At 42.2% G+C, this 15822-nt stretch overlaps 1 protein-coding gene across 9 annotated transcripts in view; it reads left to right on the plus strand.

The window, feature by feature from the left end:
• The window catches only part of gramd1bb (GRAM domain containing 1Bb), an 88145-nt gene that overhangs the window by 50506 nt on the left and 21817 nt on the right, over window positions 1–15822 (plus strand). Inside the window, exon 1 of one of the 9 annotated variants that reach the window (XM_058079305.1) lies at window positions 4759–5204. The exons of 6 other annotated variants lie outside the window; for them this stretch is intronic. In XM_058079305.1, the coding sequence (XP_057935288.1) occupies window positions 5182–5204 (23 nt within the window). In that variant the 5' untranslated portion in view covers window positions 4759–5181. Of the gene's footprint in view, window positions 1–4758; window positions 5205–11066; window positions 12092–12224; window positions 12488–15822 lie in introns of those variants that run through there. 2 more of the 9 variants (XM_058079306.1, XM_058079302.1) reach the window with 2 other exon arrangements.

The raw sequence follows: 15822 nt of genomic DNA on the forward strand, positions 1-15822 counted from the left end.
TTGGCTGGCGACCAGTCCAGGGTGTACCAGACAGCTAGGATAGGCTCCAGCATAACCGCAACCCTAGTGAGGATAAGCGGCAAAGAAAATGGATGGATAATATGCAGTAGAGCCACACCTTTGATGGGTTTTCATTTCCACGCCTACCAGCAAATGGTAGAGACTGATACGCCCACAAAATGTGTATTTTAAATCTACACGGCTCGATCCCCCCCTGCAGTGACCCTCCTGCCAGCATGATGTCGATGCGCCCGTCATGGTCTTGGATCAACATTTCCAGTGACTGTTGTAGTTGTTAGATTCGATGCAGCCACAGAACCCTCCCCTTTCTCTCTTCAATTGCCAGTGTTCACTAGCGACGGAAGCTAACTGTCTCAATGCACGACCCATATTGAAGTCCTGAATATACCTCACCACTTATGAAACACATTTTAATATAACATATCTTTTGTGACCCAAAGCAGTTCCAAGCATAAAAATGTCTAAGTGAACTGAAACTGCACGGTGACCGAGCGGCTAGCACGCAGGCCTCACAGCTAGGAGACCCAAGTTCAATCCCACCCTCAGCCATCTCTGTGTGGAGTTTGCATGTTCTCCCCGCGCATGCGTGGGTTTTCTCCGGGTACTCCGGTTTCCTCCCACATTCCAAAAACATGCTAGGTTAATTGGCGACTCCAAATTGTCCATAGGTATGAATGTGAGTGTGAATGGTTGTTTGTCTATATGTGCCCTGTGATTGGCTGGCCACCAGTCCAGGGAGTACCCCGCCTCTCGCCCGAGAGAGAGAGCTGGGATAGGCTCCAGCACCCCCGCGACCCTCATGAGGATAAACGATAGAAAACAAACGAATGAATGAATGAATGAATGAATGAACTGAAACACAAATACAAGGTATTTAGAAGATGCATTCAAAGACGTTGTGAACATATGTAGTATTCTACACTGGTATACTGGTCATTACAGCAACACAGTCTTATTTCTGTCTTATTTTCTCATTATGTCTGCTATGCTATCTTCTATTGGCAAATATGAGGGTGACTATGCGGGTTATGTATATCTAGTGGGCTCTAGTAATGTTAAAAATTGTCTTTACGAGATCGAAAACGAGTCCAGTAAACAGCGATAAACGAGGGATTACTGTATTGTGGTGCATAGCATTCAGCAGTAGAGATTAAGCTACTGTAACTGTCTATAGGTCCTTAATCCCATGTGGACCATTGGTGTCTAAAATAATCCTGATAATCCAAATTTCCACCTCCTCTGTCTCTTCTTCTTATTCTGTCTCTTTTGGTGTTACAGCAATTCCGATGTGTGTTGTCTATTTTCATCCGACTTGCTGCTAAAGCAGGAAGTAGGATGATGTGTTTTTTTTAAAATGAGAGCTTTGATGTCAGCGCTTTGTTCTTTTATTCATGCAACATGTGGCCGTCACACGGCGGGCCATCTGGATTTGACTTTTACCATTTTTTGTGAAATGGACCTATTGAGTATTTACTTTCTTACTCTGTCATGCATCGTCACAGACATATGTTGTCGTCTGTGTGTGTGTGTGTGTGTGTGTATGCGCATCCCCACTGTGCATTCTCTCCCAGCTGTGTGCCCTGAGAGTGCAGATTATCCCCGGATGCTCGGTTTGACAATAAACAAAAGAGTCACATGACCGCCCGTTTCTCCCTCGGGGTAGACGATGCATGTGGAAATCACCTGACTTTCCCTCGTCCAATCCTGCAAAAGCAGCATTTGGAGGGATTAATCCAGATTATCTGACAATGCTATTTTTAGGAATACATGAAAAAAGCAATCTGCAGGCCATATTGGGGTTTAATGAATGCTAAAAAAGTAGGTGATGCTGAAATAATTATGGAAGGCAGCATGTCAAAGTCCAATTAAACCACACTAGGACACTTTGAAGCAGAATGTGGCAATAACAGCCGTTAGGGGGCGGCAGTGAGAAAACAACGCTTGACTCTTCTAAGGAGGAGCTGTCCATTCAGCACCGCTATGAGCTCCACATCACATGCAGGTTACATGACAAAAAGGGGCCTGCATGCAAACTGGTCAATCTTTATCCATAATCTTTGACCATATTTCTGTTTTCATATCACGGTCTACTTATGCATGCATATTAGCAAAGGCAAGCCAGGTTGTTGACAAAAGTGTACCCTGATTGCAGCATTTTTGCTTAGTTAGTGTGCCTCGCACCACGAGGTGGACACCAGATGGACGCCGCATGAGACGACCTGCAGCATTCTCGCTTACTTATATTCTCTCGCTGCGTCACGCTGCCATCTTGTCCTCCTTGCCTTTTTTTTCCCCCTGCTGTCTCACAGCAGACTAGCAGAACAGGACTGTGGCCTTGTGTGTGCTCTGTAGAGATTGAGAGTGGGAGAGTGAGGACACTGGTTGCAGCAGCCGCTGGTTTCAATCTGCACTTCTTTAGCCGGCAAACTCATCTGCTGGCTTTTCACAATGGCTTTTTAATACCTGTTACAACTTGTGGAAGGGTTGTGTTACTGCAAGGTCACACATCACATTCATGTTAAATGAATGCAAATACATATCACTAGCAAATGCATCTGCACTGTAGTGAAACATTTGTTTACAATAAAAAAAAAGCCGTGATGAAGTGAAAAGTTGCAGTTGAAAACATTGCTTGTCATGCAAATAATAAAGCCAGGTTGACATTTTCTAAAATAGCAATAAGTTGGCCTGCAAATTTTGTAGGATTTTGTACGAAAACTGGCTTATTGGTTCATTTAAAACCTCAATGTGAAATAATTTTACAAAATTAAATGCTTCACTGCTTGTGAAATATTGAGAAATACAGCGGACTGGAGATCCACAGGATATGAATGAATGTAGTAGACATTAAAAAAAACATTTTTAAAAATCCAAAAAACAAATAAGGAACAAGAACCGGGATATCACTTTCCCACTTTTGGACAGATTTAGATACTCAATTGTTTTAGGCCACCATTACATTTACACAAGTACACACAATCTACACTGCAAAACCAGTGGACAGTGATCAATGATATAATAATCATTATTATATTATTAATTAGCCTATTATTATTACTATCATTATTCTTCTTCTGATTATTACTACTACTACTAGTAGTAGTAGGCTAGTATTAGCCTGCTTATTGGCTTTCTTATTTGCCTGCTTTTGCCCTATTATGTGAAATTTGTCAGATTTTTTTGTAAAAAAAAATCCATAAAAAAGAACAAAAAATCCATTAAAAATATAAAATTATTTAAGGGGGCTTAAGAGCATTTTAGGGAGGCTGAACCCCACCCCCCCCCCAAAAAAAATAAGGCCTAATGACGCCACTACAGCGCACCATGCCCTCTGCATGTTGTCAAGTGTGTTGCCGTGTTTTCTCCAATATTGTAAACTAACCAAACAACAGCAATTTGAGCCACACATTTGTTATGATTTTAGATATGAACACAATCATTTAACAGGAAATCACATAATGTTACATTACATGTTGTCTTTCATAACACTTTATACTGGAACCTCAATTTTGTTTTCAGAAATTCCTTCTAAAAGGTCAGATGAAAACCAGAATGTACAAAAACTGTCTCGGCTCTGGCTGGTTGTAAAAGTGCTGGAAATAAATCCTAATGAAAACAAATCCAATTAATCTGATCCAGATAAACCAAAATATTAACAAAAATACATTTTCTAGGGAATAATTCTACTTTTAGATGGATGGAAGTAATTGTTGATGTTGACTTACCTTACATTGTGGCAAGATGTGTCAATTTGTGTCCTTGTGCTGGCACATGTAAATTGCTTTGGCCCCATGGTGGTCTATTTATCATTCGCACTCTGTAAAAAAAAATTATAGAGTGTAAATATAGAGTGCAAACAGACTCCTATGTTACTTGCAAAATAGTACAAAAAGTCTGACTGCATTAGGTATAATATGACTATCGCACAAAATAAATTTGGCTGCAGAATATCACTTAAAATATGTCTACACCGACCATAAATTGTGCATTTTTGCATGTTTATTTATGTATAAAATATAAAAAATGCACCAATGAAGTACTTTACGTGTTCAAAACACCATGCAATGCCGCTAATGCCTTTATAAATAATAATAATAATTATAACGTAAAGGCCCAACATTGGATTATACTGATTAAATGTTCATTTATATGACAGTGAAGATGCTTAAACAATTAAAAAGGTCTGTCATTTAACTAGCATTGGTGCATTAGCTCCACCAGCTGCTAGCTAATGAGTGTCAAGAGGACTTTAAAGTCTTTTTTTGTCAGTGACAGCTTCTATTAAAGCCTATGCCCTTTCTGACCGAGAGCTTAAACAAGTACTGATTCACTGGGCAGTGTGTTAAGGTTAATCCCTTGCAAATATAGCTTGGTAAACATGATGCCAGCTAGAGATTGGTGAAAATGTTTGTTTTAAACAGAATGGCATCACTTTGTGAAGTCTGCATGGGATGACATTATGTGAGATTAACAGTGTCGCCTGCAGGAGTCCTACACAAAGGAGACAGGTCCCTCACTTAATACCCTTCTCATAGATGGGGGGGGTTGGGCATCATAGAGGTTGGGTTGTCCGGCGGCTACAATCAGTGCTCCGGTCCTGCACTCCGGGTCAGCCGGGCTTATCTTGTGAGGAAGAGAAAGGGAGCCATCTAGGGAAGTGGACAGAGACAGAAGGAGAGAGGGAGGAGGTAGGGGGTGAAAGGAGGGGGGAGCTTTCCTGCGCCTGCTCACTGCGAGCACAGCAAGTGCAGCTTTCATCCGCAGAGGAGGCTGAGGGAGAGACAGGGAACGAGGGAACGTTACAGGGATCAACCCTGCTGGTGTGCAATTCTTAGCTCCTCTGTTTTGTGCTGCATCGGGAATGTCGCAGAGGCTGCCGGGTCACCTGCTTTTCTTCTGGAAAAACTGAAAAAAATGTGATTTTTTTTTTTGTGTTTGTTTTTGGCACACGCGCCCAGCACTGCGGCACCTCCATCACACAAGTGAAGGAATGTAGCAGGTAGCGTCTCCTCCTGGATTTTGGTCCTGTCCGTGCATTTGCTCCTTCTCTGTGCATGGGCAGTGAGGATTCAGGAGGCTGTCAGTCAGCATGCAGCCGCATCAACGGGCAGCCCGGTGCCCACAACACGCTATGGACATTAGACACTCCTCGTTGTACTAATGAAAAGCTTCAAGCTCGCCTGGTAAGAATAGACATGATAAAGAGCAATTGTCTGTTTGTCTGTTCATCTTGGGGTTATGCAGTTGTGTCACGAATGCATAGCACAGCCCAGACACAGTCTAGACTCTGTTGCTTTAAAGGGTTAACAGCCATACCATTCAGAAAGCCTGTCATGTCCTATTTTTGTGATGTTTTTTCAGCATGTATGTGAGGGCAGCAGCTTGTCCTCCAAGCATGTCAACCATGTGTGCGCTGGCTGTTGGGCTGTGACCTCGCTCCGCTCGCCTCTGGTGGGCTCAATGTGAGCACGGAGCAACTGAGGAGAGGCGCTCACGTGGCTTGTTAGAGGGGGGGGGGGGAAAAAACTTTAAAAATAATAAAATAATAGCAGGCACATGCTACCCCCCCTCCCCCTCCCCTGACCCGTCAGCCTGTCCCACATGGACGCACATGCCGGCCTCCGTCCAGGTGGCTCACTCTTTTTCCGCATGCAATCATCCCTCGCTCTTCCAGCTGCCCTCCTTTCTGTCATCATCTCCTCCCTCTTGTTTGTTTACACTCCTCCTCCTCTTCCTCTTCTTCTTTGCATGATATTTTTAGAGACAAATGACAGAGCACTGCAGGAGGGAAAGAAACGATGGAAAACCAAGCAGTTTGGGCAACGTGCGTCTGGCTTGATTGTGTCTCTCGGCAGAAGTCAGCTGGGATAAGCTTCAGCATAAGATACGCGGTACAGAAAACGGATGGATGGGTTGTTTTTCTACTACTTTAGTCTGCCCTGATGGGCACATGTTGAAGAGCCATTTGTTAGCTTCCCTTAGCCTTCTTTGTATACACAGTGGCTGACCTGTCTGTCTGCTTGGGCTATAGTTAGCATGCCATGCTGTTACATAACCTTGTGTACAGTATCTCACAAAAATGACTGCACACCCCACATCCATTCAGCATCCATTTTATTTTAGCACGGACAATACGATGCAAAGTATTCCTGGATAGGATTGTGTACAGTTAGCAATTGACTCAACACTCAGCCATTATGGTGTAAATACACGCAACACAAAGTAGTAGCAAGGTATTTCTGTATTGTCTACAGCCAAGCATGCAGACAATACATGCTTTATGGGATTGTCCAGGGCTGCATGAGTACCGCCCATACTGGGGGAGCTGCGGTTCACTGAGGGTAAACTGAAGTGCAACGGAATAGGACAAAAAAATTCTCCAAAATGACAAATGCATTGTTGCAAAGGTACGTTGCGTAAACCTCAGTCCCTGAAGCCTTAAAGGGGACCTATTATGTTAATTTCTGGCTCTTTGTATTGAGTTATGGACTCATAGAGCAACTCTACACTATAACCCTCATAGAAAGCTTTCTAGATCTTCCAGATCCCAGTACTTCTTTCTGCAGTGTTTTCATGGATTTCCTGCTTTCCGCCCAAACGGTCTGTTTAAGGCATGCTGACTCAGTTGTGATTGGTCGCACTCCCGAGGACTTCTGGATACGTAGGGTAATCTGCAGCCCATGTAAGGAAGTCTGGATTGCATTGGATCGAGTGTGCAGAGCCATCCAAAACTTCTTTCGGGGGCCCACATCCAAATGCGTAAACCTCATTATGTGGCGCGTTGGCATCGTTTAACACGAGAGTACAACATTTATAGGTCGGAAAAGTGGAAAAAGCATCATAGGTCCCCTTTAAGAGCCACACTGGACAATGACTTAGCGCTACTCAACTAAACTCTCAATCAGCGGGGTATGTGCAGTGATGACCTGCAGTATGATCACTGCTACACTGTTCCAAGAATGCTAACACCCTTTACTAAACAATTTTGCGATTATACATTGTGGATATTGTTTGCAAAGGTGCGGGAAAGGCAATGGGAAGATGTAGTGTGCTTCAGTGGTGCCAGAAACTCATTATAACACACTGATTATGTTCTGTGCTACTCTGTGGCCTCAACGGCGTAATCTTACATTTGGCAAAACCATGCGAGCATACGACCTCCAGGTCATTCCTTTAAACGATGCTTAATCGTTGCCACAATTGGGTGGCACGAATGTATTGAAGGATTCATTGTGAGCCAAGTGGCATTTCTTCAATGCCCCACATAGGGCAGTCCATCCACTTTGATGTTTGAACTTGATAATATGACATTTGCTGTGACTTTCAATCTGCTCATAGACCCTCGCTGTGCACGCAGCAGCTGTAGCAACAGCCAGGCTAACACCCTTCACATGATACTGCGGACAAGCTGCAGAAGTGGACCGTGTGTGCAGATTAGCACACATTAATGTTGTTTATGCATATGCTGATTTAGGGATTTGTTTATGATATGACACGCCTGCAAGAGTGTTAGCTTGGAGAATGTGCAAGTGAATGCACCTGTCTACATTAGCATTATAAAATAAGTATGGAAGGTGCTTGTCACGGTTGTTCTTCCAAAACAGCATTGAACCTCACCGTACACGTGCCATTCAGTTAGCCTAATAAAGGTGTTAGCGCCCTGTGTACCGTATACATTATACAGGTTTTCTACTGTGTGCACTTGACAGCGTATTGGTGCACATAAGCAAAACATCAAAACCGTGTGGAAACTTCCCCTGACGTGCATAAAAAGGCTTCAGATCCTCACAAGCAAGCCAGAAACATCCTCAGGACTGTTCTCTCTGATCTATTTTAGACTCCTATCTAACTGGAGCCCCCCCCCGCCCCCCCCGCCCCTCTGCAGCCTTTAAGATATTAGAGAGAAGGAAAAGACCCGTCTTTAATAAGGATTCCAGGCTGGCTTCTCAAGCAATAAAAGTGCAAAAGTGCTGATTGAAGTTTGTCTATTGTGGTTGAGAGATGGTTCCAACAAATAATGAGGAGAGACTCGGTTGCTGCAAATGCTTGGAAGGCAACTGCAGCTTTAAAGATAAAGCACTGCATCACCCGGCTGGGCCACAGTGGACTTTCCCTTCAGGGTTTTTGCAGCAAAAGAGGACACTCATTTTTCTTTTCCCGGCCACCTCTGTTCATCTTTTCCTGACTCGTTCTCTTTTTCACTCCTCTTTTTTTGTTTTAATACCGCATTATGCCCGCATGCAATTTGTCATCGCCACCACACCGGACCCAAGTGTTGTTGTCACATGAGGGGACATAATGGATGGCAGCAGCGTTATCAATTGGTATTTATGAAAGCATTCTCCTGAGAAAGCCGGCAGTGTTAGTCCAGCACCTTATGATGGAAGAGGTGGTTCTAAATGAGCAGGAAGGAAACACCAGTATAGTGTATGCACATCAATAGTGAATATGACACTGGAGTTAATTACAAAGGCATTTATTGACCCTCGGACCCTTAGTTGCCGGGTGAATTTGATGCTAAATTGGTCACGATGGTCAAATTTAACAACTTCAATTTAATTGAATTGAATTAATAAGACACCACAACCTCCTTGGTACCTGTTCATATCACACTGTTCTTATGAGAAAGAAAATGTAGTCTATATATATAATAACGCACTGATCACTTCTTTTAATCTTCCTTTTGGTTAATAGGAGTTCCATTCCCCACCGCGGTGTCACTTGTTTCAGCCTGCAGATCGTCTGCAGATGGCAGCAGCTGAGTCCCTCTGGGCTTTATTCCGGTTGCCAACTTCCTGTCCCCCCCTTTTGACATTGAGTCCTGAGGTAACCTCATCAGGCCCCTAATTAAAATCTGTATTTTATTAAGAGTAAGGCACTGAGGATCAGGCATAGGTTTTTGTGGCGATGAGGGGCCAGAGAAATGAGCCATTCTCATTACCTTGATTATGATGAGTGGGTGACACTACTGGGGATCGAGTTTTTTTCATTGTAGCATGTCATCTGATAGGAGAGTGACTGAGCTGTACTAAACTGTATATATGTGTGTGTATAAAAATGCATATACATATATATATACATATATATACATATATATATATATATATATATATATATATATATATATATACGCAGACATCAAAACAATCAATCAAAAAAAAAAAATATATATATATATATATATATACACACACACACGGAGAATGATGTTAGACTGGCCCCAGCAAAGTGTGCTTAAAGTCTTCCTAACCATCTAATCAAGTGTGAAAGTGAATGCAGCATCATCCTCCCCACACTCACGCACACAAACTCTCCTCCACTTCAGTGACGGAGAACATGAATGGCTTGACAGGCTGCCATGGTTACCGCACGGCCAAGGCACAGTCAGACATTTCCCAGCCATGTCCAGGCGTCGGTCCATTAGTGTTGCTAAGACAACTTCTTTTCAAGCTTGATCTTTTCAAGCGTTTTTTTTAACCAAGCTTTTTTGGAGACACGTTCCCTTTCATATTTCATATCATGAGCAGAATAAAAATTCATCTATTTTCTATGCCGCTTATCACATATGGACAATTTGAAGTGACCAATTAACTGAGCATGTTTTTGGAATGTGGGAGGAAACCGGAGTACCCGGAGAAAACCCATGCATGCACGGGGAGAACATGCAAACTCCACACAGAGATGGCCGAGGGTGGAATTGAACTCAGGTTTCCTAGCTGTGTGGTCTGCGTGCTAACCACTCGTTGCACTGTGCAGCAGAATAACCATCATAAACAAGTGACGCCCCTGTTTTAACCACATAATTTGATGGGAATATGTGACACAACCACAAGTTTTAGGGAAATTGGTGGTGTAGTTTTGGCTTAATCCGGCCAAGCAACTAACGATACATTTTGTGCTTGGCGGAGGTAATGATGTCAAATCCTGTTTGAACAAGACATGCAATCAAATCAAAAGTCTAGAAGAAAAAGCCAAGTCAATTTTGTAGTCGTGATATATGAAATGGTCATGAGAACAGGCTCCTGGTGCAGCAGCTGCCCTCAAGTAGGTCAGTTGTTGTGTGGCAGTGCAGGCTCATGTGGGCGCGTGGTGGGGGGGGGGGGGGGGGGCTCAGTGGACCAACTTGCTTTGTCGTACTATTTTATGGTGAAATAACATAGCTGGAAGTTCTGGTGATAAGAACATGGAGGCTTTTTCCCCCTACTAATATTGACTGGCTGCGGGAATTACTTATTACCCAGTCCCACTGGTCTCACTTTGCACATTTCAACTTCTATGTTCCTTAAGGGTCAATTATAGAGCAGAGTTTGAGTTACGGGTTTGTAAAGGGACGTTGTTTTATTGGTTAGACAGAAAAAGGTTGTAATGTACCGCATGTTCCACTGTGCATTGCATTGGTGTTTTAAAGAGTTCCTTATTGTTCCATTGGGCAAGGCACTATGTAGTATAGTTTGGTAACTTTAATGAATGACCACAAGCACTTTGTTTCACCCAGTTGATGAGATAGACAAGTATGATTACAATAAAATATATAATTACTCAACAACTATAATGATGTACTGTTCATTAAATACGATAATATTTTAGAATACAGAACAGTTTTATTTGAATCTTGTGTTTGTTTTTTTTATGGTATAAATGTACCATATTTTCTGGACTATAAGTTTTTTTTAAATATATAATATTATTTGTATATACACTACCGCTCAAAAGTTTGGGATGACATGCAAATTTCTTTGTTTCCCCAAAAAGAAAAAACACATTTTCATGCATTTCACAAACACTTTTATCCATTGCACAAACAATTAAAATGAATCAGATGATTTTCAAAGAAGGATCTCCATTTTTGCATAGAGGCCTACTATCAACAACTGTCAGTCCTCTGCATCAATCTCCTGGTATGGCTGCTAATCCAAGTTCATCATTTTATAAGGCTAATAGATGATTAGAAAAGCCATCTAAAAATCTAAACTAAAACTAAAATCTCTTACCATGCTGTTAACTACTCCCTTCAGAGAGCAGCACAAACTGGGTCTAACAAGGACAGAAAAACGCTGCACAACTGTGCAAGAGAGTGTGTAGTTTAAGACAAAGATGCCTCACAGCTGCACTAAATAGTGGCCATCAAACACCAGTGTCAGTATCAACAGTGAAGCAGCGACTTCAGGATGCTGGACTTCATAGCAGGACTGCCAAGAAAAAGCCATATCTCAGACTGGACAAAAACATTTAAGATAAGAGATAAGATAAGATATGCCTTTATTCGTCCCTCAGTGGGGAAATTTGCATTGCACAGCAGCAAGAGTACAGAATCAGTTAAGCAGTACAAAATACACAATATAGAAAAATAAACAATATAAACAACCCAAGTATTAACAAAATCAACAGTTTTTCCCAGAGTTATATACAATACATTTCCAAGTCATCCCAAACTTTTGAGCAGTAGTGTATATTAAATTCCAATAATGTTGCATAATGTCCCATAGCAGACACCACATACTAGATGAAATCTTTGCCTACCAATTAATGTCTATTATTTGAATGACCTTATCATGCCCATCCCTAATGCTTACCGATCATGCGCTGTTTGCAGCATCACCTCAAAGCAAGAAGTGAGATTTTAGACGGGGCTGGGAAATGTAAAGTGACCTGAATGCCGATGATGTCAGCCCCTCCATTCATGAAGCGCATGAATAATTGAGAACGCGGCAGGCAGGCTGCAGCAACACCCACAGGAGGAGGCAGAAAGCAACCAGAGAGACATTGTCATTCTTCCTCCATCCATTGTACGAGCAGAAATCGTGAAAGAAGAAGCGCAACCATTGGACGCCAGCGGATGAGAAGGATGAGAAGGGAACATGGAAGCTTGCTTCATGGAGCCTCTCAGCATCTATGAGACAAAAGAGAGGATAAAACCAGATGACGTGTGGTTTTTTTTTTCACATTTTTCTCCCGGCATGTTCCTACATCCATCTCCTCTTTTCTCTGCCTCCTCCTCTCCATCGCTGCTGCATGAATGAAGCCGCTTGAACGGGGCTGATTGAGCGGCTCTCCACATGGCGACAACCAGGTTAGAGCCCATTTAGAAAATCAACATGTGCTATTTAGGATGGACCCCCCCAGACCCCCCAGCGCCTCTTCTTTGGCAGGTGGTGTTCAGGGCGATGTAAGCTGGTTATTAGGAGATCAGAGCTGGCCAGGGAAGATCAGTGGCTCTAAGCCTACTAAAGAAAATCTCCCTCCCTGCCTGCCTTCCTCGTCCATCCATCTTCTCTCCGTTCGTTCTCGTGGAAAGACAGCGGCGAGCCATCCGTGTTGGGATGATTCGCTGGGTGAACAGCTCGTTACTGGGGCTGACCTACGAGGACATGGTGGTGTTTGAGTGCGTGAGCGTGGCCAACGAGGGCTGCCGCTGCCTGGAGGGCTGCTACGGCGACGTGTTGAGAGACCGAATCTTTCACCAGCGGTATGGCCAGATGTCTGTGGATGCCTGGGTGCGGTTGGGTAGCTGGAGTTATATAATGTGAACATGGAGTCGAATGCGATTGATGGTAGTGAATGCCAATGGAAAAGCATTGCATATTCTGCTGCTATGTTGCTTTTCCGCCCTCATGCCTGCCCGCTTTATGCTGCCTGGGGTCGTACTTGGCGTTGCAGACCATTCACGGCCACAAGAGAAGGTCCTTTTTTGCTGTTTTTTTTTCCTAAGCGTCAGCAAAAACGTGTAAACAAACAAAGAATGCTCTGGATGGGGGTATTGTGGAACGGAACATTTGTGGACCGCTTGAGCCAGTGGGATTTAAGAGCTTTAGAGAGACGGTAACAAAGTGGCACAAACAAGCAAGCACGCATGCTTGTTTTCCCTTTTTTTTGTTTTCTTGACCTATTTGGGATTTGAGTGTGACATGCAAGGAAGGGGTCGTGTGTGATGGACGCCTCAAAGTTCAGAGTCCACTGTGTGGGTGGTGTCCAGCATGTAGATCAGTTTGGACCACTAGGATGCATCCAAGCACAAATGTGATTTTAGTTCAGTGGTTTTCAACTGGTTTGGCAGAGGTACTCACCCTTAGCATTAATGACGAAGTGGCGACCCATGGTGCATTTTTCGACTAAAATATCTCAAATTTTTGAGTTGAGTTTGAGGTTTCGTTTTTATCCACAAACTCAAAATTATCTGAACAAAAAGTGTCTGTAGAGGTTTTCTATTCTGCTCCTGCTAAAGTTTGGCTAGCTCAGCAGACAGATAACAAATTCTCAGATTCTTCAAGATATAAGATAAGATATGCCTTTATTCGTCCCTCAGTGGGGAAATTTGGATTGCACAGCAGCAAGAGAACAGAATCAGTTAAGCAGTACAAAATACACAATATCAAAATAAACTTATAATAAAAATAAAGTATTACCAAATTAACAATTTTATCCAGGGTTATATACAAATGCAGTTTGCACGATAATATAAAATATGAAATGAAATACACTACCGTTCAAAAGTTTGGGATCACTCGTGTCTTTTTTCCAAAAAAAACAAATTTTCATCATACATTTCACAAACAATTTTTATCCATTTCACAAACATTTTTATCCATTTCACAAACAATTAAAATGAATCAGATGATTTTCAAAGAAGGATGTACATTTTTGCATAGAGGCCTACTATCAACAACTGTCAGTCCTCTGCATCAATCTCCTGGTATGGCTGCTAATCAGTTCATCTAGTTCATCATTTTATAAGGCTAATAGATGATTAAAAAAAGACATCTAAAAATCTAAACTAAAACTAACATCCACGCTGTTAACTACTCCCTTCAGAGAGCAGCACAAACTGGGTCTAACAAGGACAGAAAAACGCTGCACAACTGTGCAAGAGAGTGTGTAGTTTAAGACAAAGATGCCTCACAGCTGCACTAAATAGTAGCCATCAAACACCAGTGTCAGTATCAACAGTGAAGCGGCGACTTCAGGATGCTGGACTTCATAGCAGGACTGCCAAGAAAAAGCCAGATCTCAGACTGGACAAAAACATTTCCAAGTCATCCCAAACTTTTGAGTGGTAGTGTATATAACCAGTATATACACTGAGATCTTGCTAGTGAATTAAATATGAGGCATTATAAAAAAAAATACTGCACTTAAAACTTAATATATTGCACTTGCAATATAAGCTTGATCAGATATTGCACAAGATGCATGTTCCACTAAAACTGTATAACATATGTACAGTGGGAACAAAGTATAAACAATAACCGTGCCTGGCATGTTCAGCATCTTGGTGGCAGTAGACAGCTAACAAACGTTGTTGGTCTTATATGACAATGGGTTTCAAATAGCCCGACGGAGACCTGGCACCACCCAAACAAGAACAGATAGACGACAGGATCCCTTCCCTTCAGAATAAAAGTGCAAGATTAGTTTTCTGCCTTTTTTATGTCCATGGAAAGACCCACAACCCACCAATTGAGAATCATTGCTTTAATTAATACCCCGAACAATCCATTAGGGACAAGATGTGTCTGTTTGCTCAGTTTTTAGAGATATAACACTCACCTTTATTGAGTTGCCTCTTCTATTATTTTTCTGACAAACCCAAAGTTTGGCCCCCACCCACCCAGAACCTTTCTCAGGCAGTTCAATGTGCTCTACAAAACTTCAGTTGTAACTTTAATGTGTTTTGTCCAATAAGCACAAAATTTGGTGTACACCTTTAGGGGACTGACAAGCGTATTTCTATCAAATTTGAAAAACATGGCCGCCGTCATACGTAGGGGACAAAGCATAAATAAATGGCCCTCTGTCAAAAGATTATTAAACCTTATAATCTGTATCCCATGTATGCCAACACAACCTATAGGTGGCACTACTGATTGAAACAAGTGTTTCAATGCACAATTACTGAGACTTTGTTTTTCTGCTCAGTCAGGCAGCAGACCTGGATAGTATATTTAGTCACACACACACACCCTTGGAATATTTAAACCTCTGTTGCTATAGCAATCTTCACTCCAAGCTGAGATTTGTGCGTGTTGTGTGGCTGTGCTGGGCATAGTTCCAAAAGGCATTGTTTTTTTTGTTTGTTTTTCCATTTTGGCTCATTGTTAAGCCGCATTCTCACCGTCACTGGAGGTAAATATAGACTGAGTTCTTTCAGTCAGTCAATCAATGCAGCTGGATAGTAAAGGGGTTAGGAGGGGAATTGATCATAGCAGTACAACGCCATTATGGCTCTGGCTTATAAGCACAATTCTCTTATCGATCTTCCCCACCACCACGATTGATATCTGATCAATTTACTGTTGGGCAATAAAAAAGTAGGCTTGCACAGGTTGTCGCTGTTAGTATGCTATTTGTTTAGTTTTATTTCTTAGGTTTTGAGGTAAACAGTGGAAAGAAAGCGTTGGTGTTTCCTATTAAATCAGCCTCATTGCTGTGTTGTTGTTGTTGTTGGTTTCCAGTATTAGCTTAGCCTTCATTAACCAGGTTGCACGTGACGTGGTGCTTCAAGCTTGTTAGGCCATCGGTGATGTAATGCAAGGCAGCAAGGGAAGGAACCCTGCTGATGTTGATGACTCAAGGATTGTACAGCACAGAGGGATACATTGGATTCTTAAAGGTGGGGTTGCCATATTTTTTTTTATTTTTAGAGGTGGTAATTTGATGTGGATGACATTACCATTTTGCGTAAGAGGAAACGGAACTGGACATCACAACATGGGATGAATATGACAGCTGAATACTTCCTATTGCAACTTTTATGGACCATAATCCATATACCTATCTTTTTAAATTGTAATTTTCATGACAAAA

The sequence above is a fragment of the Doryrhamphus excisus genome, chromosome 8, assembly GCF_030265055.1.
Source record: "Doryrhamphus excisus isolate RoL2022-K1 chromosome 8, RoL_Dexc_1.0, whole genome shotgun sequence".
Classification (NCBI taxonomy): domain Eukaryota; kingdom Metazoa; phylum Chordata; class Actinopteri; order Syngnathiformes; family Syngnathidae; genus Doryrhamphus; species Doryrhamphus excisus.